We start from the raw sequence: 25,931 nt of genomic DNA, 5'->3' as shown, positions 1-25,931 counted from the left end.
GTGAAAAGCCTTCCCAGAAGAGTGCAGGTTGTTATAGCAGCAAAGGGTGGACAAACTCCATATTAAAGCCCATAATTCTGTATGACATGTTGGATGTCAGGTGTTCACATGCTTTTGGCCATGTAGTGTACCTGAGTATAGCTTAATATATTTGTTCATTCTGTCACATTTTTTTACATTACTAATAAATAGGCTAACACACTTTCCAGCTACCTCTCAGGATCAGTGTTTTGCTTATTGCCGATGTTGCTGTTTGAATTAGGTAAATGTTGATATATTCATTTTGTTCAGTATCAGTATCTTTTCTGTTGCAAAGCTGCCATTTGTCAACATGCTAATCAAACAAAGTTAGATAGCTAGAGATATATAACTGCTGAATGACAAAAATGTCAAATAAAAGAGCAAGAGAAAATTTAGATAAAAATATCTAGGGAACATTACCAATCTTTCTAATGTGCCAATGGATCTTTAAAAATCAGAGCGAGTCAGGCTCAACATTCAAAAGAAGACATCTCCTACAGCAGGAGTCCCCAATTATATACTGCCTGGTGAGTCAGCTTCAAAGAAAGACATGAAGATGCAGGCCAGAGGATACAATACATCTCAATGTACCACACTCCAGAAGTGTGCATTTAATATCAAGCAATGACTCACATAATCACATTCTTTGAATTTATTGCTCATGTTTATGTATGCTTTTTAAAATTAATTTTATTTTTATTTTTATTTTTTTTTCAAAATGTAAGGCACAGTGACTGTTCTGGTCATTCAAATTCCTGAATAAACTGTTCAAGAAAAAATAAAATACAATAAAATAAATACAATTTTTAAACATCAATTTAAACATGTAAGTAATTTAAAAGCTTCAAGAATTATAAATTGTTCAGAAAGTCAGAAATTTAGCCCTCATTTATTCTTCTTATCTTGCAAAAGTGTACTGAATGCTTTGACTGCATGGACATGGCAATAGGATGAAAAAACATTTTGTTATCTGCAGATTGTTTTTGACTCTGAAACGTTTTAGCACAGGAAGAGCACCCATGCAGATATAGCAGGTGGCTACTAGGCCTGCAGGATACCAGTTGGATTTATTCAGCTCACTGATGCCACATTTGCTTTTCATACATTCATTTTTGCTGCTATTATACCCAACCAACATGCAAAATGTTTATGTAAACAAGATAACATGAAACAAGATGATTTTGACACAACAGCTAAAATATTCAGTTCCAGTGAACCTGCTTGAATCAGCCTTATAATGAATCAAATGTCTACTGTGGTGTTAAACATCCTCCAGCCTACAATCGCAAGTCTTCATTATAATAAAGGGAGACAAAAAACTAATGCAAATTAGCAAGGCACCAATAATTGCAGGCACCAATATTTTCACTTTTGAAGTGCATAGTAAAAGAGAAAGAAATACCCCACTGAGCAGTCCATTAGCTATGGTAATAACTGAAAATTGGCAGTGAGTCTAGGCTTAAATGAAAAGTAAATTGATTATGTGACTGCCCCAAAATCATAAAAATGCTGGAAGGAAATGATTCATGAATATTTCAAAAGTTATGGAAGCAGCAGCAGTTTTGCTCTTACTTTCAGACAAACAAAAATGTAAATGTAGCAACATTGCAAATAATATTGACATTTTCAATGCAGTGATTTTAAAACAAATGAGAAACTGGGATTAAAGAGCAACTTTCTGCCAGCTAAGAGAGCCACTCTCAGGACATTACCAGTGAAAGTGTCAGAAAAACACATGGCTGAGCCTGTGACCAAGCAAGTGATACCTGCTGTGCCAATACACACCAAGCAGGTAAACTTGAGTAATTTGGAAAAAGACAAAATCATGTATATAATTTTATTTAAATAGTTAATTGAATGAAACAAAGCAGAGCAATTTGTTAAAATAAATAGATACATAAATAAACCTTGGGTGCATAAAAACATAATTATTCTCTAATTAATTCCAAGTCATCACTCTCGAATCACAAAACACCAAAACAAATTTGTCAGCAACAACAGTGACAGTGTTTCATCCTGACTGTGTAGAGGCATCCAATCATTAACATGGTTGCTATGGGAATGATATAACCACGGTACCGGCACATTTTAACACCCTGAGGGCAGGCCAGTTGTTCTAATGTGACTCATGTGAGCATTACAGCAAAATAATTCAGTCCAGCACCTGCAGCCACTTCAGCATGGAGACATCTGGACTGTCAACTTCACTGGGCTGTCAGAAGAACCATCAGGCATTAATTGAGAGAAGTGAACTTAGCTTGATCTACATGAATAGAACTTAAAAACTTTAGTCTGAAGAAGAAATGTTTTACAATGATAGCTTATAATTCTGTTAGGTGATGTAATAATCAAATGCATAGCTCTCTACTGATCAAAATGCATAATGGTAATGTGCCAAAACTATGCTTGAAATCAGATAGTCAACTATGATTAGTTTTTCAAAAAATGATGAAAACCTTTTGAGGAGTGTATTTAAATTCCTTTTTTGTCTAACATATAATGCGTTTGTATGATTTAAGTAAAAATAGGCATGAAACATTGGAAGCCCAAATATATTCACAGAGGTGACGTATGTGTATATATGACATATGTGTGACTAAGCGCATTTGTCATTGTCGCGTGATGAGTAACCATTCAAGAAATAAACAATAACAATGAAAATAATTTTTCTAACTGAGGAACTATAATTATGTGATCACAACTGACTGTAGAATAGGAGCCAATGAACAAGAAGCGAATGAAAGGAGTCAACAAATGAAAGAGCCATGAGCTGGTATTGAACTAGTGAATGAAAGAGTCATGAGCTGGTCATGAACTGTAAGTACCTATGCAGGTGAGCCTGAATGTAATGTCATTACCAGGCAACACACATTCCGCATTCATGCAGAATACTTAGGCTATCATGAATAATATTTACCTAAATCCTGTAGTCCCAAATAATTCTCTGTAGTACTAGAACCAGCAATGTAATAAAAGTGAAAAAAATTATTTCACAAACATGCATTATGTCTTCTGATTTTTGGAGGCATAGACATGAATTTATTACAAGCATTTTCAAACATGTAGCATATATTTCAGATAAAAATTGCATCGATAATAAATTATTTCTTCATGTTTAAGATAACTGATGACAAGCTTGTCCACGGTTTAAACGATGAAACCGTGGTTATTCAGCATTGTCGCAATGTGTTATTTATACTGATTTACACATTTAAAACTATTTGTGAAACATCTAATTTAGGAGTATCTGAAAGGAAACAAAGGTCTTTTTATGCATGAATATTTGAAACATGCATAAATAAGCCCAGTCACCATGGCTTTTGTTCAGAATAGCAGCTTTGTTTTAGAGGAAGAAGATGGAGCCAATTTAACATTTTTTTAGGCTGACTTTTCCTTAAGAAGCTATAATGTAGATCGGAGTAAAGAACATAGATAAATTATTCATACATCTTCTTACCTTCTTCGAGGTCAGATCAATTTGTTTGCAGGGTAAAAGACCCCCAAATGAAAAAGACCCCCTATCCCCACTTACATTTCTGTTATGACGAGAGCTGAACCATCTTGTAGGTCAATGCAGCTCGGTTTTACCGTGAAGAATGAACAGTTAGCCAAATTAAAGTGGAGGAGGAGCTTTCATACGTGAGAGGGAAGACAAGAGAATGAGGGAGGGAGAAAGGCAATGTGAGAGAGGAGAGAAAGGCAGAGGGTAGCAGAGGAAGAGAGGGAGCACAAAGGCATTTAGTGTGAGAGAGGATCAGAGTGCCTGCAGAATCGGACGGAAGCATTACGCACAACACGTTTTTAGGAAGTGTCATGAGAAATGAATGACTGCTGTGAACTGCGAACCTGAGACCTGGAAGATTGGAAACCTGGTGCATCGATAAGCCTTGGTGAGTGCTGATTACCTCCTCTGAAAGAACGCCACGGAGATTTCTATATGGAGTTTCAGATTTATTTTTTTGTGATACCATTGATCTTTAGTATAGCTTTTCTGAGCTTGACAGATTTGTCAGCTCCGTCCAGCACAAAATGAGATTACCTTGTAGAAGAATCCAGCAATGTGCTTATATTAACTTTTAGAACACATTCAACCATAAGAACCATAAGTGTAATTGTATTTGCATTAGAGTAAATGTAAATAATGTATTTTGTAGTTCGGACTTTTATTCTATTGTGTGTGTGTGTTTGTGTGTGTGTGTGTGTGTGTGGCTGCACAGAATATTGTTTAGTGATTTGTTGTGCAATACAATGGTTATGGGTTCCATTCCCTGCTGGGGCTCTTCAGCTAGGTACTTCACCTGTATTACCTTATTACAAATATTCAGCTGTGTGCATGGCCTATAAAACATTTAATTTGTGTGTGTTTCCCAGGATAAGAGCATCTGCTAAATGGAAAAATATAATGACCTGTTCTAGTTTGTAAGAAGATTCGTTTCAGTTTATTGTGCCAGTGACTATAAATTCTAGCACTGGTTTACCACATATTGTACCCTTCCTTTTAAAATTACATTTGATTACATTTATATGCTTATATGCTTTTATATGCAATGTTGTGGTGTAGTTCCACAGTTGTATCAAATATGGTCAACCTTCTCAGTGCTGGTAGCTCCATAGGGCAAAATGCAGTTGGTGATTGTGTGGTCCAGGGAATGTTAGGGTTCAGTCGAATGGGGTTCAGTCACATTTTGAGCTAGTGAACCCTGCTGGTCGATCGGGGGCCCGTGGATTTCAGTCATTTTGTGCAAGGGTGTATGATATAGTGCAAGACATTCACAGGTAGAATCCAGTCTCCATCAAAGCCACTTTTCTCCAAAGAGTCAGCAGTACCTTCACACGTATACAATCTCTATCTGTATTGCCACTCTCCAGCTCAGGGTTTTCTTTTTCATTCATGATGCTTTGACACAGTGGGAGGTATACATTCTCACTGCTTTAATCAAGGCATTCAACTGTGTTAATTCAGAGCTCCCTTTTAACAGTGGCTCCTGACAGTATATCCCCTCTGCCATGCCATTTCACAACCAAAAGCTTCTGTACAGCTTTTTGACACTGAAGTAGTGAAGGCTAGTAAGCCTGTGCCAATTTGCAGAATCAAGTGTAAAAAATAAAAAAAAACAGTAGGACAGTGCTATAGTTGGTTCACACCTCTTGTGTGTGTGAGAGAGAGAGAGAGAGAGAGAGAGAGAGAGAGGGGGAGAGAGAGAGAGAGAGAGAGAGAGAGAGAGAGACAGAGAGACAGAGAGACAGAGACAGAGAGAGTGCAAGGGGTTGATTAGTTTTTAATTATTAACTGGAAGTCATTCATTCTCAGTGTTTGTTGGGCGACAGATAAAGAAATACTGGCAGAGTGCTGGCAGAACAGGAAAACACAGCAGTTAATTACTGATAGTCATTTCTGGCTTATGTCAGTTTTTATATAAGCCAACCCCTGCCGTAAATGAACATGAAACACCCCCACCACCACCCCAACCCCCTAACTTCTTTTTAGTTCCATTATTGATTTAGTTACATTATTTCTTGTGTTCTCATGGCACTGAAGTTTGAAAGGCTAATTTTCTAGGAAGGCCTGGCCTGCTGGTCTTGATTAAAGCTGCATGATTAAGGACACAGGGGAGACCTGCTGGTAGGATTCAATTCCCAGCCTCTCTCTCTCTTTCAATTTGGATGTTTTTACTGACTTCTTTTTAGTACATCATATGGGAGCCTAGATTCATAAGTGGGTGTATGAGTAATGTTCTTGTTTCTAATTGCCATATACATCCATCCATCCATTATCTATACCCGCTTATCCTGAGCAGGGTCACGAGGGGTGCTGGAGCCTATCCCAGCGTGCGTTGGGCAAGGGGCAGGAATACACCCCCTCCCTCTTTCATTGGCATCATGCTTTGCAGCCATGTTACCCATAACTATAGAAAACCAGGTCCTATGCATGCTGGGGTGATATTTGCTTGATTAAGAGTGAGCCACACCGATGATAAATCAAGCTGGATTCATTTTTAACTGATCATACATCCCATAGGTGACTGGTGTAGTATATCAGGTCAAAGCCAAAATTAGGTTATTTGATGATGAGTTTATCATTATTAAAATTACATATGGGGTCCAGTTGTATTCATATTATAAACCATACAGCAATAGAGATTTAACCCTCTTCCCCACGCTGCCGGCGGGGCTCTTGCCCCAACCCTCGAGAGTGCAGCGAGAGTCGTCTGGTCTCCCCCACCTCTGCGGTCCAGCCCCTCCTTCGTCATTGCCTCCACCCTGCCCACATCTGCCGCCACCTGCTGTTCCCCATCACCGCCAACCGGCCCCACCCATCATCTGAGCCGCATCACATATCATATCTTGTGCATGGGTTTCCCCCTTGAGCCTGGTTCCTTCCAAGGTTTCTCCCCATCTGCCACAGGGAGTTTTTCCTTGCCACTGTTGCCTTAGGCTTGCTCATGTGGGGGTTTAGGCTAGGGTTGTCTGTAAAGCGTATTGTGACAACTGTTGTAAAATACGCTATATAAATAAAATTTGATTGATTGATTGATTGAATACAAACATACAATAAGCATAACACATGCCAAGCAACACTCCCCAGAGCTATTCTGGAGCTAAAGCACCTGTCTACAATGCCTGGGCCAGCAAACCTTTCAAACTTCACATAGCAACCTTGTAGTAAACTCAACTGAATTAAATGGGATTTTCTTTACAGTGAATCAACAGACTAAAAAATTAAATAAATACATATAATCTAACGAATGAATGATTAGGATCTGAACTGAAATGTGGCATGTGAAATCACCTCTTAGACAGCTTCAAGCAAAGCTGGGAATCAGATCTCTTTGAGCTGCCTTTGTGGGATTGCAGGACACTGAGTCTGTTCCAGCTATAAATAATAGGGCTGTCAATCTCCCTGAAGACTTTTCATAAGATACAGAAAACAGCAAAAAAGACAAACAGCTTGGAGACACAAAGGAACAAAGCCTTCAGCTGAAACTCGTAATTATGGCCACATTTAAATTTTTTATTTGATATTTGTATTGTTTGGGTTTTTATTTGATATTTGGATTGTGCATCACCCTCTTGTTGGGATACAGAATAAACATCTCATAAAAATGTTCTAATGGTCCAAAGCTACTGTTCATCCATAAATCGTGCTTTGCACAGTGTTTTGTGCAAGAAAATCTGCCCTTATCTGGGAGCTACTTATGTTTCCTCACTGTCAATCACTATCAGAAATATCATCGCGTACCTGTGATTACTGTGGATGCAAGCATATGTCATCTTATCTTATTTTATCTCATCTTATTTTCACCCAAACTGGAAGTAATATTTTGTCACATTGCATCTATAATAGTGCAATCTCATTATATTTACGTAGAGCACATGAGAAGCAACAGCCTTAGTCATTTTTAAATGAAAACTGCAGAGTCTCATGCAGATGGATGTGATTATAACTGGATAACTATACCTAAAGCATATGGACATGGCCCATTTGTCCACATAAGTATGATGACTATAGCATGCATTGTACTAACTTCCTACATTTCTTTTCTTTTGTCACCTTTTCAGACAACAAAATGGCGTGCTTACATTTCCAACAACCTCAAAGACTTCTGTATTACATTTTTTTTCTGCATTAGGATCCACTCAGTCCCTTTACCTATGGATAGCACAGAAACTCCCACCCCCCACCAACCCCCACCCCCTTGTGTATTACTTTTATTACAGTTGTCGGGTTTGCACAGTACTGCAGAGGTTTGAAGACATGCTATCCCTGCTCAAAGCTTAAGAATATACACTTTTTTCTTTCCTCATAGCCTGGCAACCAAATTGTGTAACACCCTCTGAGAAATAAAAGTAGGGGAAAGCAATTGCAAAGAGGCAACCCTTCTGAAGTGTTGCCTTTGTTGCTCTAGAGACCGAAAATGAATAAAGCCCGTCTTATTCAGATGACTCCTTATTATGTCATCATTAGGGGAAATGTCTTATACCAAAGGGACCGTCGAGTCTGTTATTTCTAAGAAAATACAGAGTATTTCATGCTTGAAGATAACTGATGTTTTATAAGAATGTGGTGGCTTGTGTTTTTTATGTCATACTTCACAGTGCAACAGCAAGCATTAATACGTTGATTAGAAAGGCAAGCGCTGTCATTGGTGCAGCTCTGAAACCCCTTGAAGTGTCAGCTCAAAGCCGGCTGTAGAAAAACCCAAGGACATTAATACAAAGCAATTTGCATCCTCTGCACTAATGACACAAATGAGCAATTTGAATGGATGCCTCCTCTCCCCAAGTGCTCTACAGAGATTAAATAAGTCATTTAGGTATTCTGTTTACCAAGGTAGCAAAATAACCCTACAGCAACTGTTTTAAAACATTGCACAAGGTTTGGTGAACAACAACAAAGCTCCCTTTGATTACAATCCGAAACCAAACTGACTACAATGTTGCAAATAGGTCCATATCACACTCATAGTTTTATTAGCAAAAATATTAATGTGTAGTATTTTCATTGAAATGCTAATGCCCAATAGCCTACCTTTAGCACTTGAAAAATGTAGATTTAAATTTATATTTAACTTACAGTATAAACTTTAATAATTGCTGACTTATCTTCTCATAAATCTTAAAATCAAATCTAATGAATTCAAGCTAAAAGAGCACTTTTTGTTTTAAATTGATCGTGTTTTATGGTTTATCTGTCGGCTCTTTGAAGTTTTCATCTATCATGATAAGACATTGGCCCTTTGACAGCACCACATGTGGACTCACATGATTAAGCTAATTACAGAGTGTCTTGGAGATGATGTATCATAACATAACCTAATAACTTGTAATTTATTTTAATTAAGCACATCGGTGCAGTAGTGGTGCTTTAATCTAGTTAATTATCTGTTCCATTAGAGAGAAAAAAACAGAGCATTAGTCAATGAGTAAGCAACAAATCATCTAAATATATACAGTACACAGGTGTGTAAATGTAGCCAATATTAAATGAAAAAACTGAACTATTGTGAGAACAGATTGTGCATTTTTGGTGTATAAATGTCATTTATCTGTTCATGGTTATTTAAACTTAATTGACAGAGACATACATTGTAAATGACTGTCTACAAAGTTACCAACCGTTGTTTCCTCAGCTACTGGCAATCATGTTTGAGACAAGATGAAACATAATATCGCATTTTCCTGTCTTTAGGATTAATTCAACCAGCCATGTCAGATTACGAGGACTTCAACAAAATGGGGGGCCCTGGGAACATATCAGAGAATTACCAGTTCAATCCCGCCAGCGTGATTGTTTCAGTGGTGTTCTCGCTCATCTTCCTGCTCGGCACCATCGGCAACAGCCTGGTGCTGGCAGTGCTCCTGAGGAACGGGCAGATGGGCTACAACACCACCAACCTGTTCATTCTCAACCTCAGCGTGGCCGACTTCTTCTTCATCATCTTCTGCGTGCCTTTCCAAGCGACCATCTACTCCCTGGAGGGCTGGGTGTTTGGCTCCTTCATGTGCAAGGCTGTCCACTTCTTCATCAACCTCACCATGTACGCCAGCAGCTTCACCCTGGCCGCTGTCTCTGTTGACAGGTACTGTGCCCTTTGCTCATGCCTTTCACTGCTAATATGAGAAAGGCCATGCCTATAATTGGTCCATCATGACAATCAACAGAATAAAAGAACACCTATTTCCCAGTTAATGTATAATGCATGCAGGAAGCATTTTTAAATTGTTTATGCTGTACCGATTTGATGTTTTGCAGAAAAGCTGATCCATGAAAACAAACAACTTTTGTTAAAGTTTCTACTGACGTCTAGACTAGTGTTAGTAAAATGTTTCTGACAAAGAATGAGCAGTTTAATATATTTTAAATTAACTTTTAATTTAAGATATTGTTCAAGTTTTGTTCATTCGAAAGGACAATTTCAGTGAGGTTACAATTCAGAGTGAAAATTTAGAAACACAGTGAAGATGTGTGCCATCCTATGAACTTGCACACATATTTACACATATGGCAAATATGCTGTTTCGACCATATCTTCATGTATTCATAATAATAATCTGAAGCAAACAAGTAGAAAATACATTTATGCACATCATCGTGTGGTAGCTAGCTTTATATAACTACATTTGTAATTACATTTACATTGTCCTGTTTTAATCTAAGATTATGGTGCCTTCGTGCATGTTTAATGGTTAGCTAACATGTTAAACTTTCATTGCCAAGATGAAAACTGGATAACATATAACACCTTTCGTAAAGTTGTGCAGGTCAGAAAATTGGCAAAGTCCTGCACAAGTCTAGACAGATGAGACAACAACTCAAAGCTGAACAATAAAATTTCATATTGGAAACGTGCTGAAGACTGCAGTCAAGGTTATATTGTGAAAGTATGTTCAATCAATGAGAAAGTGAAACAAATAAAAATGAACAACAGAGGAAATTGAATATAGCTGTAGCAGTCTGGAGCTGTAAAAGAGGCTATGAAGAACAATATGTACAATCAGAAAATGATGTGCTGTATTTTGGTGAGAGCAGTAATTTATTACTTTGTTCTCAGCAAACACTAGCTGATAAAAAACTATGGGCTGCTTCACATTCACAGTGAGTGTCATAAACAGTGACTGACTTTGTTTTCCTTTTATGAAGAAAGGAGATTAATAAGAACATTTTCTTGCAGTGAAATCAGTTTGTGTTAATGCAGTTGAGCTTGACAATGGTTGAAGGACACAATGAGCCATATTTTTGTGACAACACAAGCACAATTGCACCGGGCTGCAAGCGGAATTGCAAATTTCATCTTGCACAAATGGAATATTTTTCACCTTTGCCAGGTTTGGTAGTTTCATGGTCTGCAATAAACCTGTTCGCATCAAAATGTGTTGAGCTACACAATAGGGGGTGTGCTAGTAGGGGCATTTGGTGCTGTGCAAGTTTGGTGTTGAATAAAATGACTGCGCTTAAACCAACCCAGTCCAGATTTTACTCAAACTCTGGCTCATTGTGTTAATGAATGCACCACACATAGGAATGCACAGACACACAACACAAATGCGAGAAATATTTTTCGTTTAGTTTAATTTGACTATTCGAAATTTAAGCTGTGTTCGGTTTTGCATTTTAATGCTGGATAATTACTAGGCAATGCATCTGTATTGAATTAACAGTGTAAGATATTGAAATGAGAGACACAGCGGAGGTGGAAGACTGGGTCTACACCCATCAAATAGTGTAAGATATGCATTTGTTTAATATTCTGGCTACTTACTCCATTCATTAAGCCCAGAACACACCAGAAACTTGCTTTTAATTGTACGTTTGGCAAGGATGGGTCATTGATTGTGCACACCTATTCCTTTGGAATGTTAAAAATGCATTTCAGGTGTCTAGATGGGACAGGTGGTACATTACAATACAGCCCTCCGAAAGTCAGTGCATTCTTTGTGGCATGATTTGCTCTACACAATATAGCCATATGCCTTAGAAGTGACATAGACCTCACAAAGGATGCATTACAGAACTTTCATATGTAGAAAGGCAGAGTGAGACTCTGAGCATGTGACAATTGTAATGGAGATTACAGAGTCAGGGTGCACAAGAGAGCAGGGACCGGTTGGCTGTGGAGCTGTTTCCCTAGTAAGTGTAGATTTAATCTTATCAAGTGCATGTCAGAAATTAATTAAACTTAGTTGGACTGGTGAAATTGTTTTGTCTATTTGAAACAACTGTATTATACAAAATTGACAGTAAAGAAACAAAAAGGCTGTAGATAATTCAAAAAATAAAAGCACCTGCTTCTTTCCTGTCCTGTGGTTTGCCAACTGCAATGCTTGTTGAAACAGTAGAAGCTGCAGTACAATGGAGAGGCTGAGTGGAGGGGTCTCTGCCAGCTGCCTCTGGCTCCTGTGCCTGTCTGGGAATGCTTACCCTGCAGAATTGTTCACATAAAAATATATTGTGTTTGAGTGTGAAAATAATTATTAAAATGAAGACAATTTGGTTTCACCTTTGTTTTGATATCACAAGTAATGGTATGTAGACTCGTAACAGAGCCTCTCAATACACTTGCTCTTTGGACAAAATTAGCAGTTAGCTGTGGCGCTAACACACTGTTTTTAAAGAGAAAGAAATGGGGCAAACTGATTGGCATTAATGAAGCCAAACTCCCACCACACCTACAGTGATTTTTTCTTATCGAATCAGCCTCTTTTCCAACTGTGCTGCAATGGCACTAAGGCCTGGAGTAACGAAATTACCAAAATTACGTTCGGCACACCCTAATCTGCCAGCGCATTGAGTTACTAACATAATTTCAGAATTGTGCCTTGACTGCGAAAATAGGCCCAACGTCTATTGTTAACAAATAAACAATGTTAACAAAATATATTGTTCAGTACATTAATGCCTTTCAGACAAACCCTTTGGAATGACCACAAAATGAACCATGTATTGTCAATACATTGCAAATTATAAAAAAATATGTTTTTTGTGTGCATAAAACATAAGATGAATGACATTTTGGATAAACTGTGACATTGCATGAAAGTTTATATTATGGAATAAAAGGCATGGGTTTGTGCATTCTTGTTTTGTAGGTATCTGGCCATCCGCTACCCGTTGCGGTCTAGAGAGTTGAGAACACCATGCAATGCGGTTGCTGCCATGGCAGTCATCTGGGGCCTGTCTCTGGTCTTTGCAGGGCCCTACTTAAGCTACTATGACCTAATTGACTTTGCCAGCGGCAATGTGTGCGTTCCTGGCTGGACAGAACATAACCGCAAAGTTCTGGACACGTGCACATTTGTGTTTGGGTATGTGATGCCTGTGCTCATTGTCAGCCTCTCCTACACCAGGACTATAAAGTACCTCTGGACTGCTGTGGACCCCTTGGACGGCATGTCCGAGTCCAAGAGAGCCAAGCGCAAAGTCACCAAGATGATCATCATTGTCACTGTGCTCTTCTGTATATGCTGGCTACCCTACCACGTGGTGATCCTGTGCTACCTATACGGAGACTTCCCCTTCAATCAGACAACGTACGCGTTCAGACTGCTGTCCCACTGCATGGCCTACGCCAACTCCTGCCTCAATCCCATCGTCTACGCCCTGGTGTCTAAGCACTTCCGCAAAGGCTTCAAAAAGGTTTTCAGCTGCATTCTGAGCAAAAAAGGCAGGAACAAGGTACATGTTGTGCATGTGGCCAACACTGTGCCCGGGTTTGAGACAGGGTCAACAGAGGTATCACAAATGAATGAGAATGCTCAAAGGAATGATTGTGAAATGGGTAACCGTTCCCCAGCTGTTCCAGAAGAGGCTGCAATGGTAGTTACTTTGCCTTTCCAACAGCCATCTTGACTGAGAAAGATTAGAGAATTCAAAAGACTACAGCAAACAATGTTCAAAGGACATGTTGGCTTGAACTGATGCACTTGTTGTACGTCGCTCTGGATAAGAGCATCTGCTAAATGCCTATAATGTAATGTAATGAAAAAGACTTTCTGTTTAAATGAAGTTATTGAAGCAACATTGACCGTTGATCTTATTGAATATTCTGTAATGTTTTCCTTCGCTTCGCTTTTTGAGTGTGATTCTCTTTCATCAATATAAATTTAATGAATTAACTACTCTGGTGTTCTTTTTTATTGAAGCATGATGCTTTTTAAATGGCTAACATTAAGTTTGACAATATAGTGGAATTATACATATTAACTGTGAAAATGTTTACATTCTTTAAAAGAACACATATGTTGTCATTTTTCAGCCTTTGTTAGTGTTGTTGCCAATGTTTTACTTATGTACATTTTTGGCAAATATAAAATATGGATTATTATATGTTCTTTGTTATGGTGGATACAATATGTCTCAATAGACTATACAACTGTTATCAATGCAACAATTTCTCATTGATATAGATAACTACAGTTAGAGAAGAGAAAATAAACATTTTCATCACAATATTAATGTATACCTTAGCACTTGACCTTTCAGACATGTTTTCCAAATACGTTAGGTATGCTTGTGTTTATCTAACAATAATAGTATATTAGGATATTAGGTTTGGTAGGACTGAAGAAAAAATATAAAAGCTTTTAAAACATAAAATAGGGATGAATGAATTTATCATATGTACAGTTTGTAATTATTACCAGTCATTTCAACATTGTAACCTTTCTATACCAGTATGGAGTATGCTTAATGGAGAAACCTGAACAAACAAATCTTATTTTTCAACTTTAAACATTGGCGACCTGCTTCAAAATGTCAAAATCATGCATCTTTGATGCTCCTGGGCACATCATTAGTGATGTTACTTGGGGTCATTGGGCATTTCGGGTCTTTCAACATCAGATACCTCACCCAGGTGCCCCAGCTAAGATGACACAGCTGAGGTTGATTAAGCCTCAGCTAGTGTCCAGGTGGCATTTTGCTACTCCCCATGGCTCTCGTCCTCTTAGCCACAGCCACCTTGAAGCTTTTTATGCTGCTTTGGTTGTGCTGCGGATGGCTTTAAATGGTTTTATGGGCTGTGACCATTTTCTGATGCGATTCCAATAGCTTTCTGAACCCAACAATTGACCTGAACATAAACAGATGGTAACGTCAACATTATCTACGTTGGGAGATAATCAGCATCACTTGTGCTAACAAATCCACTGAGATAACTTACACAGTAGCTTAACATTAAAAATAAAAAGCTACCACTCACTGTATTGTGACGCATTCAAGCAACCATGTGGCGGCAGGGGCCTGAACTTGTTGCAATAACATTTCTGGTTTCATTTTCAAGCCTTGTTGCCAGGTCTCTCATGTTTTCAAGGGCTTCTATGATGAACTGGCCACCACTCCAGACACATTTGGGATGCCCACCTTCAGTACCAATGTATCAATGGAGCTGTTCTTGGTGAGGAAGTCTCTGAGGCAGATGGCAACAATGTTGAAGAAAATCGTCCCTGTAATATAATTAAACAATGATTTTGAGAAAAGGCATTAACTTTTTCAAAATCTGTTTTCACTGGGCCTGCACAAACACTGTCAGCAATTCAGTGTAGCTTTATCTAAAATCAGTTATGACCCAGTCAGGGTCATAATTCATTTTTAAAGGAGACATGAAGCATCACCATTTGGGAAGCTGGCACGCAGTAACACAGATTTCAACTAATTATTGACAAAGTCATTTTCAAATGTCATGGTGAATCAGTATTATGACACCCCGCTATAGTAAGCCTCCTGTGAAGGTTATGTCATAACTACTGCGGATTAAATTATAACAATGGTATGTCATAGTTGAAAGGTCATGACAGGTATTATGTTATGGCAATGACAATCAATTCATAATGACCACTGTCAAATAAAGTGTTACCAACCTTTTCCAAGCATCATAGACTGAGACAAATACCAGTGTTATACCAGATATTATGGTCATCTGCTAAATTTTCATATTACACAATGGGTGATTCATTCGTTATGCACATTTCACCAGCACCATCATCTCTACTGCGTTATTTTACGTAAAACACAGCAATTATCATCAGAGATAGTGTTATGAAGAGCACGCTGATAAGATGTTGAAGGTATTTTTTCCATCTGTACATGTTATCAGTATCATTATAACGACAATGAACGCTTATCTCTGCATTTCCCTTCATCAGGACCTAAGGAGAACATAAATGAGATAACAAGGATGGAGGCACAGAGTCAAGCCTGTATTCAACTCAGAAACAAGTAAAATACATCTGGTCACATCATTCTTTACAGACATTTAATTACATGTAAAGCTTGATATTGCAAGCATACTTTCCTCATGAATGAATGAAATCAGCACAATATGCACTTCTGATGGAACAGAACATGTACAGAATAATTAATTAAGATAATTAATTGTGGCCTGCACGGTAATAAAGAAACATAATTGTTTGGCTTGCGATCATTTTCCTTATAAGTAAAAACCAAATATTTCCCCTAAAATTATTAAATGCTGAGCTGTATGCAAGTAAATAACGTTGAAGTTGTGGGTCTCCTATTCGGCCTCTGCACAATCATTCTACTAATACATGCTATGTTGTAGCAGGCTATATAAAAAGAACAAATTAACTTGTGTGAAATTATTTTCACTGAAAGCCAATTCTTTGTGATAACAGGTTGCCATCACACATTGTCATCACACTGTATAACTTGCACATGAGCAATCAATGTGCTGTGAATGTGTGTAATGTTTGGGAAAAATACATTGTTTGGGCAGCAGAGTAGTATAATGCAAAGGAACCTAGCTTATGACTCATGATGGCTGCAGGTTTGATTCCGTGCTGGAGTGCTGCTCTTGGGTCAAGGGACTTAAACTGAATCGCTTCAGTCAAACATCCAGCTATATAAATGGATTGTATTTATAAAATGTAATCTTTAAATGTAAACACAACATAAAACAACATAACATGACATAACATTACATTAATGCTCACCATTTTCCAAACTAAATTGTACCTAGTGCTCTGATTACCTACAGGCTAGATATTATCTAACACCGTATCAAGCCTGCTCTTCAAAACCCGCAGAGTTTTCTCTATTGCATGACCTGGCAGACCATTCCACTCATACCCTCTGCATGAAAAAATGTTCCCTAATGTCTGCATGGAATTTACCTTTTGCTAATTTCCATGTATGTCCCCTCGTTCTACTAACAGAATTCAACCTGAAGAATCTTTTGGAATTCATTTAGTAAATCCCCTTTATGAATTTAAAAGCCTCAATTAAATCACCCCTAAGTGTGCTTTTACTAAGCTTGAAGATATTAAGCATCTTGAGTTTTTCCACATAGCTTTTATCTTTCATACCAGGAATCAATTTGGTTACCCTTCTTTGAACCTTTTCCAGAGCCTCTATATCTTTCTTGCAGTATGGTCCCCAGAACTGCACACAATACTCCAAGTGCAGTCTTTTTCAAATTGAGCACGTTCCAATTTTGTTCCTACCATAAAGTAATCCTGACTTAAGTTTTTATTTTTACATTTCACTATATTGAATTTCATTTGCCAGGTTTCTGCCCACTTCTGGATCTTGTTCAACTGTTCATGGATTGCTTTAGTAGATTCGAAACTATTAGCAGGGCCTCCCATTTTTGTATCATCTGCAAATTTGACAACAGTCCCTGAACTAGCGGCCCAACCCTGTGCCACCGACTCATTAGAAGGGTTTGGTAAGCTAAACGGAGGGTTCTCGGTCAGTAGATTGCAGATACTGTTAGCACCGCCCAAGATAGCAAGCTTGTTATTTCCAGTAGGGAGGTGGGTTGCAGCCAGAAGAAGGAATTTTTTATTAATGGAATATTTGCTTGGACTCGCCCGGCAGCAAACCAATTTGTCCCAAACCTTGCCGCTAGCCCTTTCTCATTGTGGGGTGGCTATCTGAGCAGTGGCCTTCTTCTGTTCATTCATCCCCTCCAGTCGGCTTTCGCAAAGGCGTGAAAGTTCATCTTTGAATTGAAGACCTGCGTCTGACACCAAGGTAATGATTTCAGCAACAGAGACATACCTGGCGGATCACATTTTTGAGCCACTGTGCTCATTTAGTAATGGAGACAAAAAGCAGCTTCGAACACGAGCACAGGAAGAGTAGAACTGGCTTGAGTGCAGGTTGTCTGTTCTTTTTATAACACAACCTGATGCCCAAATTCGAATCAGCTAAAGCTGAAATGGCTATCTCACAGTACAATCCCTGACTAGTTACATCAAAACAAGAAAGTCATTTGTGACCATTAAACTACACACAACAAGCGGTGACAAGCTAGTTAGCCAGCCTAAATTTCAGAGCGCTTGATTAACAAGGCCTGTGTTCACTTAGCAAGTTGATAATAACCACCTTTGTAATACTGGTAAAGTCTGATTGCGGTATGTTGAGTATACTCCCCAGGTTTTTAATTATACTTAATGATACACAACCATTTCACCTAGCCCTAGATAGCCAGGTCATAGCAGGGACATGTACCGTGCTCCCCAGTTTGATACCTTAGTGCATGCAGGTGCGTGGACAGAAGTATCTAAACCAGGCCCATTCAGCACCAAAAAAAAAAAAAAAATTACATTGCACATCCATTCAAATATTTACTCTAAATACATGAATTTTTCTGACTGGAATGCTAGTTTCTGATCTAATGCAGACAACACCTGTACAAGAGATGACTGCTTCTCTCACCTATTCCCAAACTTTTCTAGCTAATGTTGGCAAGTTATTTTGCCAATATTATCTTAAGTGGCATTGCTAGCTACATCACGGACTTCCTTTTAAAGCTAGCCAGTTTAGTTATTATTTTTTGTAATATTATGTACAACCCTGTTAGTAAGCCACCAGTGATCTAACAGCATGCAACCAGGATGCGTGTAAGCGTAGAAACACAATTTTTAAGATATTGGGTATGTCGAGAGACAACCTTACAACAAGTTATTATTATCTTTGTCTATCACAATGTGTAAGTGTGCAACAGGAAGCTTTTTAAAAATTTGACTGTGAAGCTATCGTGTGGCTACTGCCATTATACCAAAATTATGCCCCTGACATTACTATTTCCACAAACAGAGATGTTGTTCCCCAAAAAAATTCATATTCACTGTAAGATGTAAGTCACCCTGACCACCTAATTGCACACCATTGAACTTTTAGTTAATGTTCTTATTAAATAGTGGTTAGGCAAAGGAGAAAAAAGTTTCTGTGCACCATGTTACATTCTACAGTGTTCTGTAGAATCAAATTTCCATATTTCACTGAACTAGATCAGCTGGGAGGTCATAGGTCCTCATGCAATCATACATTGTTGCATCTAGAAGAAGCCACATCTTATGCATTGTCAAATTGATGTGATAGGAACAGTGCAATTTATGGATGGAAGCAGACAGCTCCCGCCAAGGAGATTACACACACTTTGAGCAATGAGCAAAGGCAAATTGACAATGTCTCCGGTGACAGCATCTGAATTTTACAACATTACATGGCTGCTAGAACAAATATAGAAGTTGTGCAAGGAATTGTGGTAAAAGTGCACATTCTCTGCTGTCATTCAAGGGTGTTTTTATACACTTCACAGTGTAGAAATTACAGCCATTGCTATACATATATGTTAACCCCCCCCCCCCCCAACTCCAATTCCAATTATTCTAAAAAGTGTCCAGTGTGGTTGAGGTCAGGGCTCTGTGTGGGCCAGTAAAGTGTTTTCACACCAATCTCAGCAAATCATTTCTGTATGGATGTTGCTTTGTCCACCTGTTGCCACAAAGTTGGAAGCACAGAATCATCTAGTATGCCATTGTATGCTATAGCATTAAGATTTGCCATCACTGTAACTGGGGCCTAACCCAAAATATGAAAAACAGCCTCAAACCAATATTTCTCCTGCACTTAACTTTACAGCTGGCATTATGCATTCAGGCAGGTAACATTCTCCTGGCATCTGCCACAAGCTGATTCATCTGTGGGACAGCCATATGGTGAAGCGTGATTCATCACTGCAAGAGAATGCGTTTACACTCCAGCTGTTGCTTGGCTCTGCGCATGGTGATCTTAGGCTTGTGTACGGCTGCTCAGCCATTTCCAGAGGCAGTTTGGCACTCGGTAGTGTGTGTTGCAACCAAGAACAAACAATTTTATTCATGCTACGTGCTTCAGCAATTGGTGGCCCCATTGTGAGCTTGTGTGGCCTACCACTTCATGGATCAGCTTTTGTTGCTCCTAGATGTTTCCTCTTCACAATAACAGCACTTACAGTTGACCGGGGCAGCTCTAGCAGGGCAGGAATTTGATGAACTGACTTGTTGGAAAGGTGGCATCCTATAGTGAATTTAAACCTAAGTTTAAATTCACAGAATTCTTCAGCTCAAGTTTGAAGTTACTGAGCTCTTCAGACTGCCAATGTTTGTCAATAGAGATTGCATGGCTGTGTGCTTGATTTTATGTATGTGTTTGCAATGGGTGTCACTTATATAGATGAATCCACTCATTAGAATGGGTGTCTGAATATGTTTGTCCATGTAGTGTATCAGAGGGACTTACAATGCAACAATGGCAAAAATAATTACCCGTTTCACTTTTCACACAGGATAAATAGCCATATGCAGTAGCACATGTTATGAAATAACCTCTTGAACTAATGAGCTTAAAGCCTAGATACAGTGGGCTTCTCTTGCCAGCAGCATTTGGAAGAACAGCTAACCAATTCATATTTGGGGGCAAATGTTTTAACATAAATCTCTCATATGACTCCAAACGTCATTTTGAATATTGCACTGAACCAGAATTTGCATTTCTATACAGTTAAAAGGCTGCCAGAATTCGCATTTCTACACAGTTTCACTGAATTCATAAGACTGTATAAATACCCCATATGTGGTGTGCAACAAACGTATTAAATAGCCTTTTGAATTATTCACCTCAAAGCCAAGATACAGTACTATAAAATTCTTCATGTGCATGCTTAAAATAGTAATGCTCACAGAAACATTTATGGAATGGGAGGATTTTTTGTTTTTGGACCACCCTGAATGGTATGTCTGTTTATTGAGATGATAGCTGAGTGTTAGCCTATATTTAAACAATTAAAATGAATATATATTATCAGAAAAAATTATAACCTCTTTGATCAGTTCACAGAAATGATGCCACATTATATTTACAGAACCATACATCACATTAAGAATACTAAGTATGGTTCTGTAAATATAACGTGGCACCAATCATCACCTGAAAAGGGATTACTGAAGACAAAACACAATAATCCACCCAGTCATCCATAATCCCTTTTCTAGTTCCGTCTTCTCTGGTGCACTCTGTTGAATCTGAAAATAGCAGCCTCTCTTGCCCCCCGGGGCATTCAGAAATCCAGCATACGTTTAGTATGGTGGGAAGCACACCACGGGGCTTAGGAGGAGACCACAGCTGGTTTTGAATGTCTCGTTTTAACGTGCTTTGTTTCTGGTGCTATGAAGTCAGTATAGTACAGCTAACAGGTTTAGCTTTATTTTTGATGATCTATTCTGGCTCCTGATTGGGTACTGTGAATATTGAAAGTCTTTATAGAAAGTCCACAATACTTTCAAAAAGGCAGTATGAACTAGAGAGGCCATGAAAATGTACATGCCCCCTTCCTGATTTCCTCTATTATTGCATATTTGTCACTCTGAATGGCTTCTAATCTTTAGACAAAATGTAATATTAGACAAAGGGAAACTGACACAAAACACATTTTTTAAAATTATTCCATTTATTTAATGAAAAAAGTATAAATAATTTTCCCAGAAATATCAGTAAAATTCAATATGCTACGTAAAGCAATTTAACTGTGATAGAGATTAAGGTATTATAAAGTTGATAATAAAATGCTGAATTGATACTTTTCAATTCAGCAAAATAGTGATTGGGGTATAAAAAATCTGTCATACCGTATATATAAGGAATTCAATCAGGACCACTGTCATCAAAGTAAGATCTTTATTGACAATAAAGGCAATACAGTTATGTTTGGCGGTATGGCTCTATTCTGGAAGCTCTCCCACCAACCATGCAGCCTGCGTGGATAAGGCCGGGAGGCCAGCAGCCAAACCCCCCTAGAGGGGTACACACAGAACTGATCCAGCAGCAATGCAAATTTTTTAACACATAGGGATGGAGCAATGCAAATTCTTAACACATAGGGATGGAGCTGGGGTGGTGGAGGGGATTTACAAAGCAACGTGCAGCAAGCTTGCATGCAGGAGGAGTAGCCGAATGAGTAGAGGGAGGCTGTTTAAGTAGACCGCCCTGTTATGTGAATGTACTGTGATAGGTGAACATCACTCAGCTGAGCATCAGCTGATTCAGCTGGAGCGGCTTGACTCTTGTGGCCTGCCAGAACTACGCGATGCTCCATTTTATAAATTCATACAAGCATATACTGTAGGCAAGTGCAATGCAATGTGTGTGATTCCACACACAGACATGCGCGCATGCACGCACACACAGACATACACTCAGCATGGGAATGAGTAAAGGGTCAGGGGAGTCAGTCCATCAAGGGATTAAAGGGCTCATGGCACCTAAATCCTCCACTGCTACCAATTACAGTACATTAAATAATCACCATGGACACAGAAAATTCCAGGATGAAATCCGTGTGAAGCTTCAAATTTACCCACAGCTCAATAAATCTCCCTTTTACTTTGTTTTGCCTGTATTACCTGCAGCTTCACGAATTAAATTCATTTGGACCTTGTGCATTGCTTCATGTGATCATGCAAATCATAACCAGGAATTAATTAAGCAAGTCAGAATAGGGCAAGTAAGTAGTAGAGTAAAAGTGTACCAGGTTCCATACACTGTCACAGTACATACAAAAAAATTGGGCAAAAAAATGGCAAAAAATTAAGCATTTAATGGTCTTAACAACAAATAATTGGTCAGAAAATTAGCAAGAATTGAACAAATGCACTCCTGAGACCTCCTGTGCCACCATTTGCTCGTTTACTTTTGCTGCAGTGAACTGTTTGGGGAAAAGCTCGAAACAGGGAAATTCACTTATACAGTAAAACGCTTAATTTTTTGCCATTTTGGGCTTGGCCCATTTTTTTCGCCCAGGAGTGTACATTGAATATAAATATAACATTCTTCACACACTGCTACAGCAGACACATAGCATAGAAATATAACATTCTTCACACACTACTAGGATACACACAGAATATAAATATGACATTCTTCACACATTGCTACAGTGTACACCTAGCATAAAAATATCACATTCTTCACACACTACTACAATACACACAGAATTTAAATATGACATGCTCCACACATTGCTTCAGTACACACATAGCATAAAAATATGACATGCTTCACACATTGCCATAGTACACACATAGAACATAAATATAACATGCCTCACACATTGCCGCAGTACAGAGTAAGAGTAAGTGTTACAGATGTCACACATTGCTGCAGTACTCATACAGAAAGGACAACCTGACAAATGGCTACACCATTTCAGTGACCATTGTCAGAGATGAAAGAGCAAGCCCTTAAGATGATACATGAATGGGAAGGTAAAATACTCTTGCACAGCTGGTTCCATGTTTCACAATATAAACGAAGAAGAGACTGGGTCCATCCACAGCAATGCAAATGGTCTCTTTTCAGTTTGTCTCTGATGTCTATTTTATCTGTCATTATTTAGTGATAGAACCAAGCCAGCCAAGTGCTTTGAGGATTGCTCTGGGGGTCACCCCATTTGTTTTAGGAAAGACCATTATGTTAGTGAGAGAAACAGACTACATTTTTATCTTTTGTCTAGATTATAAAGCCTTTTTAATTAGGTCTGTTTGTGAATGTGTTTACATGCACACTAATACTCCAATCTTACCCCAAATGAAATGTGCAAAGCAAGTTCGGTCAGGAAACTCTTGCTGCAGCCGACCATCAGTCGGCCTCTGAAACTACATTTTCACATACACAACCAATCGCATGCACACTACATGTTCTCATACTCAACTAATCACATGCACACATCATTAATGGAGCGCCTTTTTAAACTGACAGTACAGGCCTCTCCAGCACTGTGTTGCTGCTCTGTAGTGCCTTATGCTTATCAAAGTCCTTAGCTTGGAGTTTACAAGGAGCGGAATCCTGCAATTACTAAGTGACTGAAGCATACACAATGTCTAAACAGCCAAGTGTTGCCTGAAGGCTCACAGCTTAACCCCAAATAAAATTAGAGATGCAAATATCCGTTTCAGTCAGCTTTAATCTAATTCATACAGCAGTATCTGTGATCTCTTTCAACTTCAGCATGTGAAAACTCATGCCATTGGGTTTTTGCAAGGGAGCAGCTAATGACGGAGCGACAGACGGGTTCACATGCATTGTTTAGCACATTGCATAAATATGTGTATAGAGGATACGAACAAAATCATGCTGCTTTGGACTTGCAGATAAAGCTTGCTCTCTTTAATCAGTTCCCCAAACAAGGCAACATATTTGAAAAAATAAAAGCACAAACGAGCCCAGCCTGTGCACTGTCTGCAATGAGATGGATGCAAGTAAATTGATGAGAAGCTGGATGAAAAATCTGGGCAATAAGCTGGCAACTATTAAAAATGATATACATTTGGAATCAACATAAGACAAAATAAATAAAAAAACAGCTGAACAGTGCTTTCTTAAACATATAAATTATCTTTATTATAATATTAATAGTAAAGTAATATAATTGCGTTGATACCAAACTGACAGCGATTTTTGAAGCTTAAAATAATACACTGACACTGACAGGATTGACTTGCAGTACACTACTACCTCAAAAAAGGCCATGGCATTTTAGATATGTTAGCTGTCATTTTTTCTATGCTGTGGCATGATGTAATTCCCAGGAGACCATATTCCCATCTTACCTAGCAGCTCGCTGCATTAGTGTTAGTTCCCAGCTGGTTTTCTGCCACCTCCCCCTTCCCCGTTAGCTATAATACCAAATTGAAAGTTCTGCATATTGGAAATAAAAAATTAAGCCAAGGATATTTGTACTCAATATATAGAAAAGAAATGGAAATATTAGGTAGATAAATTTAATATGTATTGCTAGGGAATTTGCAAGAAACCATGGAAATGGCTGAATTTAAATAAGTGAAGGTTATCATAGGTTTATCTCGAAGGTATTTAATCATGGGTAATGAGAAACAATGAATAATGTAAAATGTCAATGAATATATATTAGTTGGGATGAATATATTGAAAAAGAAAAAAGGCTGGTTTCTGGGTCTTTTTAGAAGGACGTATTAAAATCCACACATGGAACCCACTTGGGTATATACACCTTAGCTAGGTTTATATGAAAAGGTGAAGTATTGGAGCAGGACACCAGAGCTAAGTATGAAAGATAACAGCAAAGTATTGTAAATGACCTATACAGGTGAAGGTTCATTCCACAGTAATAATGTATAGGAGTGAAACATACCATAAAGAACAATAACATTGAAATAAAAAAAAAATAGATGTAACATCGGTGATGGTTTCCAAAACCCTTAGCTTTTACCACATTTCCTCCAAAACCCTAAATCTCACAGAAACTTTCACCAGAACCACTGGGACATCAGATCTGGACCATTCAGTTTTACACAAAATAACAAACATAGATAATAAACAAAGGTATGGGTGTAATGCCCTGTGCAGAAAATTCAGTCCTACCACTCTGAACAGCTGACAGTTTCAAAGATCTTGTCTGATGAAGTCTTTCATCTGCATGCTATTTTTTCTGTAATCTGGGTGGCTCATCATCATTCCTTGTCAGGAACTCAATCTATCTCTAAAACCTAGCCGAAACAACATGGAAAGTACAACTCTTGCACGCTCCACTGCAGTTCACAATTAGCAAATATTAGTTCAAATATGGATGAAACAAAGCGACAAAAGCAAAGCAAAGGGAATCCTGGCACGATGTTTGCATGGTATAGACAAAAATAACGGGAGTTTTGAAATTATTCACTTTTTCTGACTATTTTATCAAAGCTGTCTTTCAGCTCTGCCTCACAGCATTCAGCTTCTGGACAGACCACCTGCAGTCACTTACAACCGTGCTCTATTGCCCATGCTGTCAATCAAGGGGGGACTTAAAACTTAATACCCAATCAGCAATTACAGCAGGAAAGTCGTTTATATAGTGCCTGAAATATTATCTCTTTGCAAATACTCATAAACCATTGTCTTTTCAGATATTGCATGTAAAATAAAATGAGTAGAAGGCTCATATTGTCAGTGCGTTTCACATGGAATCAAAGGAGTATAAGCCTACTTAGGTTCGTGTTGTATACCACAATGATTTCTTTGAACCCAGCTGATATTCTATGTACTGAGAACACTTGAGTGCATGGCAATATTGTGTGAGCTTCTGTGTGTGTTCTTTCAAGGGCTTTTGCAT

At 38.4% G+C, this 25,931-nt stretch overlaps 1 protein-coding gene across 1 annotated transcript; it reads left to right on the top strand.

Annotated features, from left to right (window-relative positions):
* Positions 1–3,729: 3,729 nt before the first annotated feature.
* On the top strand, positions 3,730–13,702 carry LOC135248165 (galanin receptor 2b-like). Its single transcript, XM_064322479.1, has 3 exons — positions 3,730–3,911; positions 9,212–9,602; positions 12,610–13,702. The coding sequence occupies exons 2-3, from the start codon at positions 9,229–9,231 to the stop codon at positions 13,367–13,369; spliced, it is 1,134 nt and encodes a 377-aa protein (XP_064178549.1). The 5' UTR covers positions 3,730–3,911; positions 9,212–9,228; the 3' UTR covers positions 13,370–13,702.
* Positions 13,703–25,931: the final 12,229 nt, after the last annotated feature.

Source organism: Anguilla rostrata, chromosome 2, assembly GCF_018555375.3.
Source record: "Anguilla rostrata isolate EN2019 chromosome 2, ASM1855537v3, whole genome shotgun sequence".
Classification (NCBI taxonomy): Eukaryota; Metazoa; Chordata; class Actinopteri; order Anguilliformes; family Anguillidae; genus Anguilla; species Anguilla rostrata.
This window is presented reverse-complemented; position numbering and strand designations above follow the sequence as displayed.

Coding starts and splice junctions, on each gene's coding strand:
- LOC135248165 (XM_064322479.1), top strand. CDS start 9,229: ATGTCAGATTACGAGGACTTCAACAAAATGGGGGGCCCTGGGAACATA. Junction 9,603..12,609: donor GCCGCTGTCTCTGTTGACAG/GTACTGTGCCCT, acceptor CTTGTTTTGTAG/GTATCTGGCCATCCGCTACC.